The sequence below is a fragment of the Sus scrofa genome, chromosome 13 (assembly GCF_000003025.6).
Source record: "Sus scrofa isolate TJ Tabasco breed Duroc chromosome 13, Sscrofa11.1, whole genome shotgun sequence".
Classification (NCBI taxonomy): Eukaryota; Metazoa; Chordata; class Mammalia; order Artiodactyla; family Suidae; genus Sus; species Sus scrofa.
In genome coordinates this window covers 147,572,593-147,592,242 of record NC_010455.5, presented here as the reverse complement: position 1 = coordinate 147,592,242, position 19,650 = coordinate 147,572,593, and the positions used below count along the sequence as shown (strand labels likewise).

Genomic DNA, 19,650 nt, shown 5'->3' with positions numbered 1-19,650 from the left:
TGATCATTCGTATATATCATTTGGAGAAATATCTATCCAAGTTCTTTGCCCATTTTTTAATTAAGTTTTTGGTTTTTGTTGTTGAGTTTTAGAAGTTTTTTTTTTTTTTTTTTTTTTTTTTTGTCTTTTTGTCTTTTGTTGTTGTTGTTGTTGCTATTTCTTGGGCCGCTCCCGCGGCATATGGAGGTTCCCAGGCCAGGGGTTGAATCGGAGCTGTAGCCACCGGCCTACGCCAGAGCCACAGCAACGCGGGATCCGAGCCGCGTCTGCAACCTACACCACAGCTCACGGCAACGCCGGATCATTATCCCACTGAGCAAGGGCAGGGACCGAACCCGCAACATCATGGTTCCTAGTCGGATTCGTTAACCACTGCGCAACGACGGGAACTCCTAGAAGTTCTTTATATATTCTGGATATCAATTCCTTATCAGATATATAATTTGCAAATATTTTCTTTCATTATGTGTGTTGCCTTTTATTCTGTGGTAGTTTCTTTTGATACACAAGAAGCATATCATGTGCATTTAAAAATTTTAAATAAATTTTCATGGAGTGTAATTTGTCTATGTTTTCTTTTCTTGTCTATGCCTTCAGTGTCATTTCTGAGAAATCACTGCCAAATCCATGTCAGTTTCAGCCGATGTTTACTCCAAAGAATTTTATATTTTTTAAGGTTTTATATATATATATGCCTATTTTGCTTTTTAGGGCTGCACTTGTGGCATATGGAAGTTCCAAGGTGGAATCAGAGGTACAGATGCTGGCCTATGCCACAGCCACAGCAACAGGGGCTCCTAGCTGTATCTGCAGCCTACACCAGAGCTCATGGCAAGACAAGATAGCTGACCCACTGAGCAAGGCTGGGAATTGAACCCACATCCTCACAGATACTAGTCAGATTTGTTTTCACTGTGCCATGATGGGAACTCCATAATGTATTCAGTTTTAATTAACTTTTGTGTATGGTGTTAGGTAAGGATCCAACTATATTCATTTGCATGTAGATAGCCAGTTTTTCCAGACACAGCATATAGTTGAACGATGTTTTTATCCTTTCTGCCATTCTTTGTGTTTTGTTTGAAGAGTTTAATTCATTTACATTTAAAGTAATTACTAATAAGGGAATACTTCCTATCATTTTACTAATTTTTTCTACATGGCTTATAGTTTTTTTTGTCTCTCATTTTCTGAATTATTGTCCTCTTTTGTATTTAGTTGATTTTTCATAGTAAAATATTTAAAATTCCTTTCTCTTTTGTATTTCTTTTGCTTTTTTTAAATTACCATGAGGATTACATTCAGCATACTAGAACATAGCACTCTAATTTGAATTTATACCAGTAAAATACAAAATTCTGCTCCTCTATCAGCTTCATCCCTCCCCTTGCAGTTGACGTAATGAAATTACATCTTTATATATTGTTTGTCCAAAACATGAACAATAATTTTTAAAATGCATTCATCTCTTAAATTATGTAAAAACAAAACATGAAGTTATAAGCCAAAGCTATAATTCTAAATTTTAGACTGATAATTAAATTTTTAAAGTATTAGTTTAAGTCATGTAGAAAACAAAAAGTGGAGTCAGACACCATTATTATAATAATATTAACTTTAATGACTGTCAATGTATTTACTTTTACTGAAATTTTTATTTCTTCATATGGACTTGAGTTACTGTCTAGTGTCCTTTTATTTCAATTTGCATGACATTTTTTTTAGCATTTCTTTTAGGGCAAGTATAGTGTTAATGTACTGCCTTAGCATTTGTTTGTCTAAGAATATCTTAATTTCTTTATTACTTCTAAACAACAATTTTGCTAAATATGCTTTTCTCAGTTGACTTTTTTTCTTTTAGCATTTTGTCTCCAAAATTTTTATGACAAATCTGCTAATAATCTTATTGAGGGTCTCTTGTATGTGATGAATTCCTTCTGTCTTGCTAACGTCAAAATTCTTTCTTTGTCTTTTGGCAATTTGTATAATGTGTCTTGGTGTGGGTCTCTTTGAGTTCAATCTATTTGAAGTTCATTGAGCTTCTTGGATGTTAATTGCTATTGTGAATACAATATTTTTTTATATTTCCTTTAGTAGGGTAATAATTTTGAATGTTGATCTTGTTTTTGGATATCCTATTGAATTATCTTATTGGTCCTATAGCACTGATTTTAACTTAATTACCTAAGGTTTTAAACAATCAACAAGCAATAACAGTTTTCTCTTTTTTATACAACCTCCATCTCTCAATTTTCTTTCTTTCTTCTTGATCTGGCTAAGACATACAGCACAGCATGCACTACTTGGAATGACACTGTTCATTCTTCTTTTGTTCCTGACTTTAATGGGAACATTAAATGTTTTGTCATCTAAAACAATGTTTATTTCAGATTTTTAATAGATATTCTTTATCCAAAAGTAAGTGTGAAAATCATAAAAGACTCCATATCAAGTAAGTATATTTGCCTTGAAAATTTCTACCTTACCTTATTAATTTCAGATCCTTCAATTTTATGAAGAATTCCTTTTAACCTGAAGACTTTAACAATTTCTTTAGCCAAACTGAGCATGACATTAATCTCCTCCTTTGTTTTCATAGTGACAGCGATTTCTGGATGATCATACTCTAAGTAGCCTGGAAAAAATAAAATATTTTCAAATGAAATAAGGACATTGTTTAAATATTTTATGTGGACAATAAGCTCTTTCTTCTCTAAACCCATGGAGTACAACCCTCACCACAGGGAAACATATGTCTCCCTGAAGAGATCTCTGCAATCAATCAAAATTCACCAATAGTAGCAAAGTTCTGCCTGGTATTTTCTTGTCAGCTGCTCATACTTGTGTCTAAGCTCATGAATAAGGACAGCCAACCTCTGATCTAGGATTGACAGTTTTACTGCTATACCTTCACTGGACACAGAGGCCCTCCTGGGCTCTAGGTCTGGAGTTCAGCTATAGCTGCCAGCCTACACCACAGTCACAATGCAGGATCCAAGTTGCATCTGCAACCTACACCACAGCTCACAGCAACACTGGATCCTCAACCCACTGAGGGAGGCCAGGGATCGAACCTGCAACCTCATGGTTCCTAGTCAGATTCGTTAACCACTGAGCCATGAGCAGACCTCCTCCATCTATGTTCTTATGCCTGTCTGATGTGGCTTCCTGGATGCCCATGCAAGTTTTAATCACTTAGGGTTTTTTCTTGGTCATGACTTCTTGTCTGGCTTGACAACTATCTGCCATGCAAGATCTTCAAGCTTGGCTTCATTCCCAGGTTTGCTGTGTTCTTTTGCTGTAAACCATCTGGTAACAAATTCCCTTCTTCTCCATACACATGAACACTATGCTATAAGGATATGTCTGTCTTACTCCCAGGATAGGTCCTGTGCTAGGACCATGACCTTCTCTGAATGCGACTCAGAGAAGAGGCTGTTGCCATGTTTGGGCACTGAGCTTCCTAGCAGTCACACCAGTGATCTGTGAGAGTCTGTTCTGCTTCCAACTCATTTTAAAGCCTGAATCCTCAGATGGCAATTCTGTGGCAAATATTGGAAAAAAATAACTTCTTTCCTGTGTTGCTCAGGAAGGTATGTATACCTCTGGTTTAGAAGAAAATAAAACTTATAAAGTGATAAAAAACATGCATAATAATGGCATGCTAACATGTTTTTTAAACAGAAATTAAAAGGACTTCATTGTAGCATAAGGCAGAGGACAAATATGGAGAGGTGGTATTATACTATTTCCATACAGCCGAAGATCCAATCATGTTGATTGTTGAAGTTATTCACGTTATTATTGATAGTAAGTAGATTTCTCAAAGATCAGTGTAGGTATCAAAACCTTTGCTTCTATGAAGTAGTGATGATAAGAGATGGTCATGCTGGATCTGTAGGGTGAGAGGTACCTACCAAGCTCTTTCATAGCATGTCCTGTATTCTTTGTTACTCTCCTTAATAACATCTATGGAACAAAAGAAATGTTATCCTCATTGGAAAACAAATTGTTCCAAATGTTCTTACATTTGTACATGATGAAATTTTAACCTAAATTCATAACTTTGGAGAAAAATATGATGGAGGACTTTTCAGGAATTAGAATTGAATATTGTGCAATGAATTTTACTTTGCTCTGCCAAGAGTGGTGGAGAGGATAAGAAGTTGCATTACTCAGACTTATTCTGAGAAGCCTTAAGGTAAGTCACACATTTTTTCTTCAAGTAACTTACTTTAGGATGCTATTAATTCTGAAAAAAATGTAGCCATGCCAGGTACTTTCCCATTCAATTTTTTAGAGCTTCCAAATTTGGAAACAGGAGTGACTGTCAAACTTAAATGAGGTAGAAGGTTTTAATCAAATTGTGTGAGAATAGAAATGAGGACTAAAACTGGTCAGTTCTTTTGTATTTTCTACTATGCATCCTCAAGTTATAGTGTTAATATGAGTGGTTAGGAAAGGTAACAAAATTCAGGAAAATAGTTTTAAAGTTGAGTTGGTGAAGAACGAAAAGATACTGCTCTTTGTGTTCTATCACATACTGACTGTTCAATGTTCTCAACTACAAAGCTTTGAGGATATAACATATAGCATTCAAATGTTCTAAATTACCCTGAAAGGTGACTATTTAATTGCATATAGCTGTCAAACTTGTGGGCACATATCAGTGTTAATCTGCCTCAGTTGAGAAAATAAGAAACAAGATCTAGAATTTAGGCCATAGAATCCACTTTGTTGTTTACCAGCTGTGTATGTGACTTTTTGGTATAATTATTTAACTTTTCTTAGCTTCATTTTTTTCTCATCTGTATAATGAGAGAATTAGATACGGTTTCCCTCTAAGTAAGTTATTGGTACTTTTTTCCATTTGCCAGATTCCCATCCTTTATTATTATTATTATTTTTTATTATTTACTGCGGGTAAATCAGGGCTAGAGAGAAATGTAAGGAGCCTTTGGGAATTAAGCTTAGCTCTGCCACTATTCTCATCTTCCAATACTTCCTATTTAATGCATCTGTATCCTGAAAGATTTTTTTATTTTTTAAATTTTATTGAAGTATATTGATTAACAATATTGTGATAATTTCTACTGTACAACAAAGTGATTTAGTTATACATGTACACAATCCATTCTCTTTCAGATTGTTTTCTCACATAGATTATCACAGAATATTGAGTAGAGTTGCCTGTGCTATATAACAGGTCCCACTGGCCATTCATTCCATATACCTCAGTGTGCATATGCCAATCCCAAACCCCCAGTCCACTCACCCACCCCAGTCTACCTGTCCCCTTTGGTAACCACAAGTTTGTTTTCAAAGTCTGTGAGTCTGTTTCTGTTCTGCAAATAACTTCATTTGTATTCTTTTTTTAAAGATTCCACATATAAGTGATATATGATATTTGTCTTTCACTATCTGACTGAGGCGATCCTGGAATTTGCATTGAGAGAAGCTGGCCACTGCACATGGATTTCACGATAGCTCCACAAGGACCAAAAAGTGTGTTCCAAGAGTCTCATAACTTGTTAATATAGCACAGACACTTCAGCATGGAGCTGTTTGAGGAATGTAAATGTAGATTGGTGTGTTTTTAAAGAAATTTCTTAGCAAGGCAAGAATCAAAGATTACATTTAAATATATATACAGAAGAAATGTTGGGTGAGGACATCAGAAAGGTAGGGGAAATAAACCCTTTTCTTAGTATTTAAAGTTTTCCTCACCTGTTTAATCTGTTTAGAACTTGCAATCTTATCAATTATAGTCATTATGTCTGCTTCGCCTTGGACATATCCTTTTAGTATAGCATACCTAAAGGACAGCTGATGGCTCATATTTTTATCTATTATTTGCAGCAACTTTGGTGTTACCAGCTGAAAAAACGGAACTACAATTTAATATAAACTGTACACATTTTAGTTGACTTTGGTTAGTTTCAAGAAGGGAGTAATAGGAAATGGCGTGCTCTCAGTGGTTACTCTAGTAACTTGTCAAGATTCTTAGTTATTTTATTTTTGGTATCTCTGTAACTTCATGGCTAGAGCTACCTCTTCAAAACTAATATGCCTGTGTGAAGTTATAACCTTATTCCTTACTTATTTCCCTTACAAAGAATTGCATGCTACTTTCAACTGGTTTAAATTCTTGGAAAACAATGTGACTACTCTTTCAGGCTTAGGTCATAAAATGACTATCTGTAAGGTACTGCCTTTTTACCTGCTAAACCGCCAACCAAACTTTTCTCTTGATCTTTTGGGTTAGAGCCCACCACAACTATACTCCTTATTTGACCCCACAATTAACCTCTATTGTTTCTTTGCTGATGGTTTAAGTCCCCAGGTTATCTGTTACAATTGTATAGTCCCCTAACTTTGGCAGAGTTGGCTGATTCCTATATTTTCTTTTGTGTTCCACAATCTCCACACTCACATAGGAAATAAGTAACTACTCATTACACTTGTTCTAGGAAGATTTGTTAAACAATCAAAGATCATTTTTGATGTTGTGGTTCTAGAATACTATGAATTTATATGATGCAAACTGTGTATTTTGTGGTTTCTTAATTCGTATGATGTATACTATTTACTTTGTCAATATGAATGGTTTGCATGTTTGTTCTGTTGATTTCCATCTTTTATTTCAGGTACTCATAAGAATAAACATTACTTTGGAGTTAATTTGTACTTAATATGGAATTTTCTGTGTGCTCTCTATTCAAAGGAAAAGCTGTGATGAGTATTTCTATACATGCATGGGCTAAATGAACTTCTAATGTCATTTGGATATTCATAATATAATATGTTATAAAACTTAATTTGTCAAAGGGAATCTAAAACTTAAAATATAAACATCAGCCCAACAGAGAGTGGAAACCATAAAACTAGTAAACTGATTTTAGTTCATACTTTATGAAGCAGTCAGGGAAAATTTGAAACTGTATGATTTAATAGTTCTTTACCTTCAAAATGCGTAGTACACGAAGAAATCGAACAACTTTCAGAAAGACCACTATTTGAATCAAATCAAAAGTATAATAATTAATGGAATCTGTCTCAATAAGCATTACATCTGCGATGCCAACTAATGTAATTGTTAACTCAAACAGATTCCAGGCATGTAAAAAATATTCCTTCCTCATTGCTGCTATCTGTTGATTTAAGAAGAAATTACATTATCTTATTTGCTTTTGCTTTTACTACACCATTTTCCATAATAACTGACACATTATGTAAGTTGTTTTTCTCTGATCTACCTTAAGACTCTGCTTGTCTGAAATACCAGTAAGTGATCATATAAAATTGAAATTAGATGGTTAAACTATTGAAGCAAATATTCCAAGGGAGAAAATATTCAAGATACCTACTATTTCATTCATTCATTCTCTATAAAAAAATCTTTTCTTAAAAACTTACTATAATTAAGAGAGTGTGGACAGTAAAAAATGATTGTCGATTCCAGCCTGGGAAATTGGGTTTCCAGTGGAATTTTGAAGCGTGAGTAGGTTTAGAGATGATAAATTTGTTTCAGAGATGCAGTTTGAGATGTTTACACAAATCCAGTCATCAGTTGTATATAATGATCTGAGGCTCTGAATAAAATCTGAACTGGAGATGTGAATTTGGGAATCCTTAGACTATGAATGGTAGTTAATGCCAGGGAAGTGGTTGAGATATCATGTCCCACAAGGCCCTTTATTATTTAATTCCTGTCTTTGTCTCCTGTCTCATTTTCCATATCCTTCACACGTATTTAACATCTCTCCAGTCCCCATCCTGACCAACCCACGTCTAAGCTTCTGCCATTAGGAATAATGTTCCTTGTGTGTTTCACTTTGTTGCTTCTAAGTTTTCCCTGGTTCTTTTCATCCATTACACTACAGACTCAATGTACACATTCTCTACTTTGACTCCTATTTAGTATTAAAAATTCAACTTAAACATCTCTTTCCTTAATAGCCTTCCTCTTACGACCCTTCTATTTTGTGTAAAGAGCATCTGCATTTTTCCCATATCACCCTTTATCTTTCTCCATTATAATACTTAAGCTACTGGTTTGTAATTTTGATTAATTTGTCTTTTTTTAGTAGCCTGATCCCCCTACTCACTATGATTCAGAGAAAGTGTAGGAGAAAGACATGTTTATGCCAAGGAAATCACACCTCCATTATAAATTAAGAAACTGTCAAAATTGTTTATAAACAGACTGTGTGTAGTCTTGCGTCTGCTTATGTGTGGCTTGACAAAGGAAATTCAGTGTGGGAATCAAGCAAGCAGAAGATCAGATCCTAGTCTTGTGAGATCCTGCTCATGGCACCATTTAGCTACTGTTGATGTCTCATTTCCTTCTTATTGAAACAGGATATAGGTCTCTTAGAATCTTGGAAGAACTGGTATAAAAGTAAGACTTTGTCCAGATACCAAGTATTCAGAAACTTGAAGAAGCTCTTTGGGGATCAATAGAACACAGCTACAGGAAAGGAAGAGCTCCGTGTAAGAGGATTGTGTAGGTTTCAAAGGAAGAGGGGTTTGTTGAATATAAGGTTGGAAATTCAGGTAATGGAAGCCTCTGGCACTCAGATGCAGAAGAGTGATTGTGCTTCATCTGAGAAAGTTTCAATTATCCATTGAAATGGATCTTAAGGATCCATTACTCTAATAGGTTGGGTAGTGTTTGGGAAAAGGTTGGAAATACAAGAAGGAAAATTTAAAGGACAACTGTATACTAGAAAGAACACAAACTTTTAGGGATTGGATCTCAACTCTACTAGCTGTGTGACTTCAAGTAAGTTACACAACTTAAGAGAGACTCATAACGACTTTCATCGGTAAAATGCAAGGCATAGTTTTGACATTAAAAGATTAATTCAGGGATTTGAAATATAATAAAAACGACTGATTCCTTATAGGAGATCATTTTTTATTATTGTTATTAACATAATGAATATTTTAAAAGGCACAATACAAAGGGGGAGAACAAAACTAAATAGGACATGATAAGGGAAGGCAGGTTTGCAAACTGGGTAGTGAAGATGAATCTTGAGTTAAAGAGAAGGGAAGGACAAGAGCAGAATTGCACCACTGGGAGTATTGTCTCAGCTCTGGAATGTAGCCATGTGTCCACAGTCCTGTTCTGCTGTCTCAAGTGGACCTGAATGAGTGGAGCAATGGCTATGCACAGCTATGACAGCAGCTTAAACTTGACGAAGTGCAAAGACAACAGAATTAGGGTAATCTCTTATCTCTCATTTGGGCCAACACTGACATTTTATAGAAGGAGAAATTGAAATTGGAAAAAGCTTAGAAACTTGGTGAACGGCTAACAATTTGTAAGAGAAAACCCAAACCAGAGTCAAGTTTGCTGCACCCCATCATGTAGGACATATTAAATGATTTTAGGGAACTCTACTCTCACCCTTACCCGAGTATTAAGCCTAACGCTAATTTCTTTGTTTCTTCCTAACTGTGTGACATCTCCTATGGTCTTTCCAACTAACCAGGAATTTATTACATACAATGTGATTGACTGTGAATCTGTTCCTCTCTCTCCACCAATCACAGCTCTGTAGGAGCATTTTAATTCTCCAGTAATGATTTGAAGCTCATATATTTTGTCCAAAAATCAAATATAGTTCTTCTAGTTAAATCTTCCGGGTAAAAATATTTTGTATTACAACTTGACCCATATGACACAATACTATCATCAGTTTGTGGGCATACATTTCTATCATTTAACAACTATCATTATATTGGATTTTAAAAAATCCAATTATGAAATGTTTGTCAAGTATAAATGAATCTCTATGAAATTACCTACCCATCTGTTTATGTATCTAGTATAAAGACAATAAAATGAACACCCATGTGCTCACCAGCTTGCTAAACTGAAGAACATTCCCAATACCTTTGTAACTCACTCTGTGTCCTTCGATACACACTGTTTTAAAACTTACTTTTGCAAATACAAAATTCTTCCTTAAAGTATGAATATTTTCTATTGTCACCCTAAAAATCAACTTTAAAAATTTAAGTTTATTTGTTTGAGAAGTGAGGGAGAATTTCATACAATCCTTTAGAAAACTGTCTGTGGCAAGTGCTGAAAAATGAAATTAGGAAATCTCCTTTGTAGACATATAACACACAACACACATACAATCACATTTTAACTTACCTTAAGTAGCGCCTCCATAATATAAAATGCAAGAAAAGAGTAGTTAGCATGTTTTAATTCATTCTCATAGATATTGTTTAACACAGATATCCAAGAAATTATAATAGGAAACATATTCATTAGAATCACAAGGTATCCAACACACTCAAATTCATCGATAAATACTATTTTATGGCACATACGGAGAAAGCAATATCTGTAAAAGAAAGATAGTTTTACCTGATAAAAGAATTACCCTGAATTTTGTTCATTATATGTTCAGTTCTGTTCTAATCATCAATAGCTCCAGAGCCCAGCTTAATTCTGAGAAGTAGCCATCACTACCAAACACTTTCTGACATCCAACTTCAGATATTGTTCCTTTAATTTCCTCCCCTGCTAAATGTCTTCAGGCTGGTTTCCCCCCTTTCTTTCTCAGTTTCCTAACCTCTCATTCATTTTTGCTTATATATTTAATAGAAATACTTTAGGTCATAAGACAGGGATAATTAAAACTGGAAATATTAAAAAAACAAAGCTAATAATTCTACTTTTCAGAGATGACTACTATTACCATCTCGAATATTCCAATCTTTTTGTTTATATAATCCTTATCTATAAATATAAAAGAAATAAGATCATACATATTGTTCTACAACTTTTTTTCCTCTTCATAATGTCTCATGAGCATTTTTCCTTGTTAAGGCATATAGTGAAAGAGGATGGGCCCACATTTTATCAAAAAATTTAAATCAATGTATATAAGATTTTGAAAAATTATTTCCATACCTAAAATTCTAGGGAGTGGAATCATGGATGAGAGGATTGATCTAATGTATTTTAAATTTTATTTTAAAAATATCCAAATAGTATAATGATGCATTTTTATTGCTAAAACTCAAATGAAATGACTAATCAACTATTGATTGAAGAGTGGGTAAGTACTGGATTGCTTTGCTATTCTTAGAGGTAGATCCAGGTTATGTAGGACCTGAAAATTTTATAATATTTGAGCCCTATTTAGGAAAAAAAAAGAAATTATGAATATGTATATGATCTTCAGTTGTAAAATCCCTCCAAGGCCCCAGGCAGTGCCAGTGCAAGGGTCAATGCCATAGAGAGTAAGCCTTGTTAACTTGATGGTAACACAGCCTGTGCCTTCTCAGGCCTCTATTCAGACTGTTTTTCTTTTCTTTCTTTTTAAAAAATGTTTAATTAATTAATTAATTTTATTAAAGTACAGTTGATTTACAATGTTGTGCCAATTTCTACTGTACAGCAAAGTGACCCAGTCATACACACACACACACACACACACACACGTATATATACATTCTTTCCTTATATTATATTCCATCATGGTCTATCCCAAGAAACTGGATATTGTTCCTTGTGTTCATTGCTTATCCATTCTAAATGTAATGGTTTGTCAGAAGTCAGTCGTGTTTCTGTATACCAGCAATGAAATATTAGAAAAGGAATACAAAAATACAATACCTTTTAAAATTGCACCTCACAAAATCAAATACCTCGGAATACACCTGACCAAGGAGGTAAAGGACCTATATGCTGAGAACTATAAAACTTTAATCAAAGAAATCAAAGAAGATGTAAAGAAATGGAAAGATAGTCCATGTTCATGGATTGGAAAAATCAATATTGTAAAAATGGCCATACTACCCAAAGCAATCTATAGATTCAATGCAATCCCTATCAAATTACCCATGACATTTTTCACAGAACTAGAAAAAACAATCCAAACATTTATATGGAACCACAAAAGACCCAGAATCGCCAAAGCAATCCTGAGAAACAAAAACCAAGCAGGAGGCATAACTCTCCCAGACTTCAAGAAATACTACAAAGCCACAGTCATCAAAACAGTGTGGTACTGGTACCAAAACAGACAGACAGACCAATGGAACAGAATAGAGAACCCGGAAATAAACCCTGACACCTATGGCCAACTAGTCTTTGACAAAGGAGGCAAGAACAGAAAATGGGAAAAAGAAAGTCTATTCAGCAAGCATTGCTGGGAAACCTGGACAGCAGCATGCAAAGCAATGAAACTAGAACACACCCTCACACCATGCACAAAATAAACTCAAAATGGCTGAAAGACTTAAAGATAAGACAAACTCCTAGAAGAGAACATAGGCAAAACACTCTCTGACATCAACATCATGAATATTTTCTCAGGTCAGTCTCCCAAAGCAATAAAAATAAGAGCAAAAATAAACCCATGGGACCTAATCACACTGAAAACCTTTCGCACAGCAAAGGAAACCAAAAAGAAAACAAGAAGACAACTTACAGAATGGGAGAAAACAGTTTCAAATGATGCAACTGACAAGGGCTTAATCTCTAGAATATATAAACAACTTATACAATCCAACAACAAAAAAGCCAATCACCCAATGGAAAAATGGGCAAAAGACCTGAATAGACTGTTCTCCAAGGAAGATATACAGATGGCCAGCAAACACATCAAAAAATGCTCAACATGGCTGATTATAAGAGAAATGCAAATCAAAACTACCATGAGATACCACCTCACACCAGTCAGAATGGCCATCATTAATAAATCCACAAATAACAAGTGCTGGAGGGGCTGTGGAGAAAAGGGAACCCTCCTGCACTGTTGGTGGGAATGTCAACTGGTACAGCCACTATGGAGAGCAGTTTGGAGATACCTTAGAAATCTATACATAGAACTTCCATATGACCCTACAATCCCATTCTTAGGCGTATATCCAGACAAAACTCTACTTAAAAGAGACACATGCACCCGCATGTTCATTGCAGCACTACTCACAATAGCCAGGACAGGGAAACAACCCAAATGTCCATCGACAGATGATTGGATTTGGAAGAGGTGGTATATGTACACAATGGACTACTACTCAGCCATAAAAAAGAATGACATAATGCCATTTGCAGCAACATGGATGGAACTAGAGACTCTCATACTGAGTGAAATGAGGCAGAAAGACAAAGACAAATACCATATGATATCACTTATAACTGGAATCTAATATAAGGTACAAATGAACCTTTCCACAGAAAAGAAAATCATGGACTTGGAGAATAGACTTGTGGCTGCCTGATGGGAGAGGGAAGGAGTGGGAGGGATTGGGAGCTTGGGCTTATCAGACACAACTTATAATAGATTTACAAGGAGATCCTGCTGAGTAGCATTGAGAACTATGTCTAGATACTCATATTGCAACAGAACAAAGAGTGGGGGAAAAAAAACATATACATGTAAGAATAACTTGACCCCCATGCTGTACAGCAAGAAAAAATAAATAAATAAATGTAATGGTTTGCATTTATTAACCCCATTCCTCTCCCTCCCCCTCCCCCTTGGCAACCACAAGTCTGTTCTCTATGTGTGTGGGTCTGTTTCTGTTTTGTTGATAGGTTCATTTGTGCCATATTTTGTGTGTGTATATATATATATATATAACATGCAGGTGATATTATATGATATTTGTCTTTCTCTGTCTTGCTTACTTCAATTAATATGATAATCTCTAGGTCCATCCATGTTGTAGCAAATGGCATTATTTCATTCTTTTTATGACTGAATGATATTCCATTGTATATATGTACCACATCTTCTTTATCCAATCATCTGTCTATAGACATTTAGGTTGTTTCCATGTCTTGGCTATTGGGAATAATGCTGCAATGAGCATAGGGGTGCATGTATCTTTTTGAATGAATGTTTTGTATGGGTACATGCCAGGAGTGGAATTGCTGGATCACATGGTAGTTCTATATTTAGTTTTCTGAGGAACCCCCATACTATTTTCCATAGTGGTTGTACCAATTTACATTCCTACCAACAATGTACGAGGGTTCCCTTTTCTCCACACACTCCCCCAGCTTTTGCTATTTGTAGACTTATTAATGATGACCATTATGGCCTGTGTGAGGTAGTACCATTGTATTTATCTAGTAATTACTGATGTTTAGCATCTTTTCATGTACCCACTGGCTATCTGTATGTCTTATTTGGAGAAATGTCTACTTTTTTGGAATGAGTTCTTTTTTAAATTGAGCTGCATGAGTTTTTATACTTTGAAGATTAATCCCTTGTTGGTTGCTTCTTTGGCAAATATTTTCTCCAGTTCTGGGGGTTGTCTTTTTTATTATCTTTTAAGTGCATAAGGTCTTAATTTTAATTAGGTCCCATTTGTTTATTTTTGTTTTCATTTTCATTACTCTAGGAGGTGGATCAAGAAAGACGTTGCTCTGGTTTAAAAGCCAAAGAGTATTCTGCATATGTTTTCCTCTAGGAGTTTTATAGTACTTGGTCTGACATTTAGGTTTTTAATCCATTTTGAATTTATTTTTGTATAAGGTGTTAGGAGAGTGCTCTAATTTCATTCTTTTACAGGTAGCTGTCCAGTTTTCCCAGCATCACTTATTGAATAGACTGTATTTTTTCCATTGAATATTCTTGCCTCCTTTGCTGTAAATTAGTTGACCATAGGTGCATGGATTTATTTCTGGGCTTTCTATGCTGTTCCATTGATCCATATTTCTATTTTTGTGCTGGTACCATACTGTTTGATGACTGTAGCTTTGTAGTATAGTCTGAAGTCAGGGAGCTTGATTCTTCCAACTCCACATTTCTTTCTCAGGATTGATTTGGCTATTCAAAATCTTTTGTCTTTCCATACATATTTTAAAATTTTTTGTTCTAGTTCTGTGAAGAATGCTTTTGGTAGTTTGATAGAGATTGCTTTGACTCTGTAGACTGCCTTGGGTAGTATAGTCATTTTGACAATATTGATTCTTTCAATCCAAGAACATGCTATATTTTTCCATCTATTTGTATCATCTTTGATTTCTTTCAACAGTGCCTTATGGTTTTCAGAGTTTTTTCCTTGCTAAGTAAGTTTTTTTCCCTAGGAATTTTATTCTTTTTGATGTAATGGTAAGTGCAATGAACAAAATTATATGGTTGGTTCTTCATTCCTATATAAAACTTCTAATTAAATGTTTCAGTTTTATCACTTGCTCTTTATTTATTATAGATCTTTGGCCTGGTCAAGCTTGAAAGAACCATCTCAGGAGTGTAATAGCACCAGCTCCAAGTGTTCTTGACAGAATGTTGAATCCTGAATGATCATGGATAAGATCACTGTGCCAATAAATTCTTCCCCAGTCTGGCCTTATGTTGTAGCCCTTCAGTCTAATATTCTCAAAATCCATTCTCTTATATGTTCTACTAGGTTATCAGTCAGGTCCTGTAATTCCTTCAGTAGATAAGTTATCTCCTGAAGCAGCCTCCACTATATCTCATCCCCAGCCCTCAGGTGTGTTGACACTTGACCTGGGCAATTACTTTGGAAACAATGAAAAGTGGTAACCCTGAAACAGACAAGCTTCTTATTGTGATGTCTTTGTAGCATCTGAAGGTCATATAAGGTTATTATTCTCTAGCAGAGAAGATGCAGCTACTTCTGGAGGCTAGAATATCCATGAGAATGTGAAGGTTCAAGAGCCTCAGGTTGGTTCACCCAAGTGTTACCACTTCAGATCTCAGGGTCCTGATCTTTTCCCATCAGATCCCTGACATGGATACAGAAGCCCTGTAAATGTATGCATTTATTCTTCTTTGAACAGCTCTAGTTGCGTTCTGCCAGTTATATATACTATATTATTTTTAAATTCAATTCTGAAAACTATAATTTTTAATTTTAAGAATTATATGTTTTTTCCATTCTTTTGGTAATTGGCCTTGTTCATGTTTATAATTCCATCACTTATTAATTTCAAAATTTCAGTAATACTTATAGTCCATATTGAATAATTTTACTAACTCAAGTCAGGGATATAAATCTCCTGCTGTTATTTCTGCTGATTCGCTTTCATGGTTATTTGTTTCCTTGTGCATTTGTTTATCTTTTATGGTGACTTCATCCATTGGCCAGAGAATTCGATTTTGAATTGAATACTATTTAGCACTTAGTAATAAATGTTAAACATTTGCTAAGTGCTTACCCAGCACTAGTCTCTGGACTAAGTCCTTCCACACACACAATTTATATAATCTTTATAACAAGCCCATAAAGTAGGCAGAGGAGAACCCTGCTAGCATATACTAATACCTACAATGTGCCAGTTACTTTGTCAAATGCTTTACATATACCAGTTAGCCTCCAGAATACGACACAGATACTACTATACCATTTTTTTCAAATGAGAACACTGAGACCTAAAAATCTCATTTAGCTAAAAAATGATGAAGACTAGGGTTCTAAACTAAGCCATCTGACTTCAGAATCTATACTATCCATTTTGAGAAGAATAATATTTAACAGACAGCCTAAAGGATAGAATGACTATCATTCCTAGTTTCTCAAATCTCCATTTTTTTGTTATAGCAACAGAAATAATTATCAGAAAGTTGTAGCTTAAGTCATTATTGAAGGCTTAAAAGAACTATAGTACAAAAATATCCATTTTGTATTTACTGATACTCCTATTGAGAAGAGGGGGGTCTATATTTCCTTCTCTTGAATATAAGAAAAGAAATAAAGTGGAAAGAAAGAAGTAGCATTGTCTCTATTAATAGATGACATGATCTTACATACAGAAAATCCCAGAGAATTAAAAAAAAAAAAAACTAGAAAAAATGAATTCAGGATACAAGATCAATATAAAGAAATAAGTTGTATTTCTACACACTAGAAATGAATGGTACAAAAATAAAATTTGGAAAACAGTTTTATTTAAATAGCATTAAGAAACACTTAGGATTAAATTTAACCAAAGACATATACATTGGAAACTATAAGACATCTCTGAAAGAAATTAAAGAATATCTAAATAAGGGAAAAGACATCCCATTTTCATGAATTGAAAATCTTAATACTATTAAGGTAGGAATACTACTTAAAGAAATCTACAAATTCAAAGCAATCCCTATGAAAATCTCAATGACATTTTTATGTGCATAAATAGAAAAGCTACTCCTAAAATTCATATGGAATAGCAAAGGACTGTAAATAGCTGCACCAATCTTGAAAAAGAAAAGTAAAGTTGATGAACTCACATTTCCTCGTTTCAAAATTACCTAGCAGCTGTGGAAAACAATTTTTTAATTGTTCTTCAAGAAATAAAACATAAAATTATCACATGATCCAGCAATTTTACTCCTACATGCATACCCAAAAGATGGAAAGCAGGAATTAAAACGTGCATACATGTGCATGAATTTTCATAATAGCACTGTTCACAGTAGCCAAAAGGTGAAAACCACTCAAATATCCATCAACTGATGAGTGGACCAAGAAAATATAATGTATCCATACAATGAACTAAAGCCAAAGAAGGAACTAAGTATTGATACATGCTACAAAGTAGATGAACCACATGCTACTGATACACACTATAAGAAACATGCTGAGTGAAAGAATCCAGAAACCAAAGGCTACCTGTTGTATGATGCTATCTACATGAAACATTTGGAATAGATAAATTGATAGAGATAGGATGCAGATTAGTGCTGTCTAGGAGTTGAGGGGGAGAGGTGAGGGAGTATGAATGCTTAGTGGGTAACGGGTTTATCTTTGGGGCAATGAAAATGTGGAATTTGATAGAGGTGATGGTTAACAATGTGAATATACAAAATAACACTGAAAGGCACACTTAAAACTGGTTAATGATTAATCTTATTATATGAAATTTACCTCAAAAATAAAATTTATTACTTTGTACCTTTTTTTTAAATAACTTTTTATGTATGTAAGTAACTTAGTTATAAACTACCTCAAAATATTTTGCAAAGGATTCAGGATATAAGTTTTAAAAAATGAATAAAAAGAAAACTTCAAATGAATTTAATAGCATTTCTAGAAAGGTTCAAAAGCACTTACCTTGATGGGATCCCTTTCTCCTTTTTTGTATTATACACCCAATTGAGCAACACTTTTCTAGTAAAGGTAAGAAGTTTTTTGCTTTCAGAATAATTCTTTACTGTCTCAGCATTCATATACCTAAAAAGAAGAAGAAGAAGAAATCTTTAAACATGCTTTAAAATTTTGGGAATAAATTTAGAGCAGAATTATCAGCAGGAAGACTATTCTGTCCAGTGATGACAGGGAAAAAGATGCTTTCATGGCCCTAGGTCCAGTTCACAAAGATGTAGATACAAGTGAATATATAATTATGAAGTTAAGTTGTGGGGCTCACCATTAAACAAAGAATATAAAAAACTGGAGATAAATGGGTCAAAATAGGAGAGCACTCAAAGTTCAGGGAGAGAAAATATACCATGATTCAAATATATTTGGGTTTTATGTTGGATCCTCCATTAACTGATGTGGCAATGAACAAATTATCTCACTGGGAGTTCCTGTTGTGGCTCAGTGGGTTAAAAAGCCAACATCGTGTCCATGAGGATGTGAGTCCCATCCTTGGCCTTGCTCAGTGGGTTAAGGATCCAGTATAGCTGCAAGCTGCACTATAGGTTGCACGCATCTTTGATCTGTTACTGCTGTGGCTGAGGTGTAGGCTTGCAGCTGAAGCTCCAATTTGACCCCTAGCCTGGGAACTTCCATATGTCACAGGTGTGGCCCTAAAAAGAAAAAAGTATTATATCACTAACCTGTTGGCTCTGTAGAATGGGGGTAAAACTACTTAGGCCAGCAAGGGATCATTAAATGAAAAAGTATATATGAGGCATCCACTCCATCTCACATATCCTCCCATATCTTTTATTTAACTTTCTGGACAAGTAATCAGGGAATTTATGGTGAAAATACAAGTGATGAAGAAAAGAGTAAAAATGGTTACTTGAAGTCAATGCTCATAAGTGCTTTAAAGATATTTGTCTCAAGTTGCCTATAAATTTATGCTGGATTTTCTATAGAGACGGCTCAGATATATGTGCTATGATTTGGTTTTGCTTAGCAAATACCCTTCATCTTATGAGGAACTTCTCTGCTGTTGACCAGGTTCTTTCCTTGTCTTCATTAGAAGGAGGACAGGGCTCCATCCTTGAATTTGAGGCCCTACCTTAAAATGTGGCTTAAATGGAAGGGCATTGATGACGTAAGTTCAAAGGTGGACCTTGTTCTTCCTATGGATTAAAATATTCTCACTCTAAAATCTGGGCAATTCCCCTGCTACAGGGATACTGACATAATTAAAAGAAGGAAGTTATCAAGTTCTCTGTAATTCCACATAATAATGTGGTAATTACACAGAAAATCAAATATGTATATATGAGTTGATTCATTTCTGATTTTTAGAATATTTATTGAGCACCTATTTTGCTTAATATATGTGAGGGGTAAACCATAAAAAGGTTTGGGTCTCTGCCCCCAAGAATCCAGGCAGACTGGTGGAGTAAAACATAGAAACAACAGTTACAGTTAAGTGCAGTAAGTATTCTGCAGAGGCAATAAAAAAGAGGGTGCTCTAGACCCACAAAGGGGAGTGTTTAACACGGACTTGGAGAATCAGCAAACCTTCCAGAA

At 34.8% G+C, this 19,650-nt stretch overlaps 1 protein-coding gene across 1 annotated transcript in view; it reads right to left on the bottom strand.

Moving 5' to 3' along the window:
• SLC9C1 (solute carrier family 9 member C1) overlaps positions 1-19,650 on the bottom strand; it is a 94,683-nt gene that overhangs the window by 20,425 nt on the left and 54,608 nt on the right. The window contains 6 exon segments of the mRNA XM_021070387.1: positions 2,487-2,635; positions 3,918-3,969; positions 5,728-5,877; positions 6,963-7,151; positions 10,172-10,367; positions 18,046-18,165. Coding sequence (XP_020926046.1) covers positions 2,487-2,635; positions 3,918-3,969; positions 5,728-5,877; positions 6,963-7,151; positions 10,172-10,367; positions 18,046-18,165 — 856 coding nt within the window.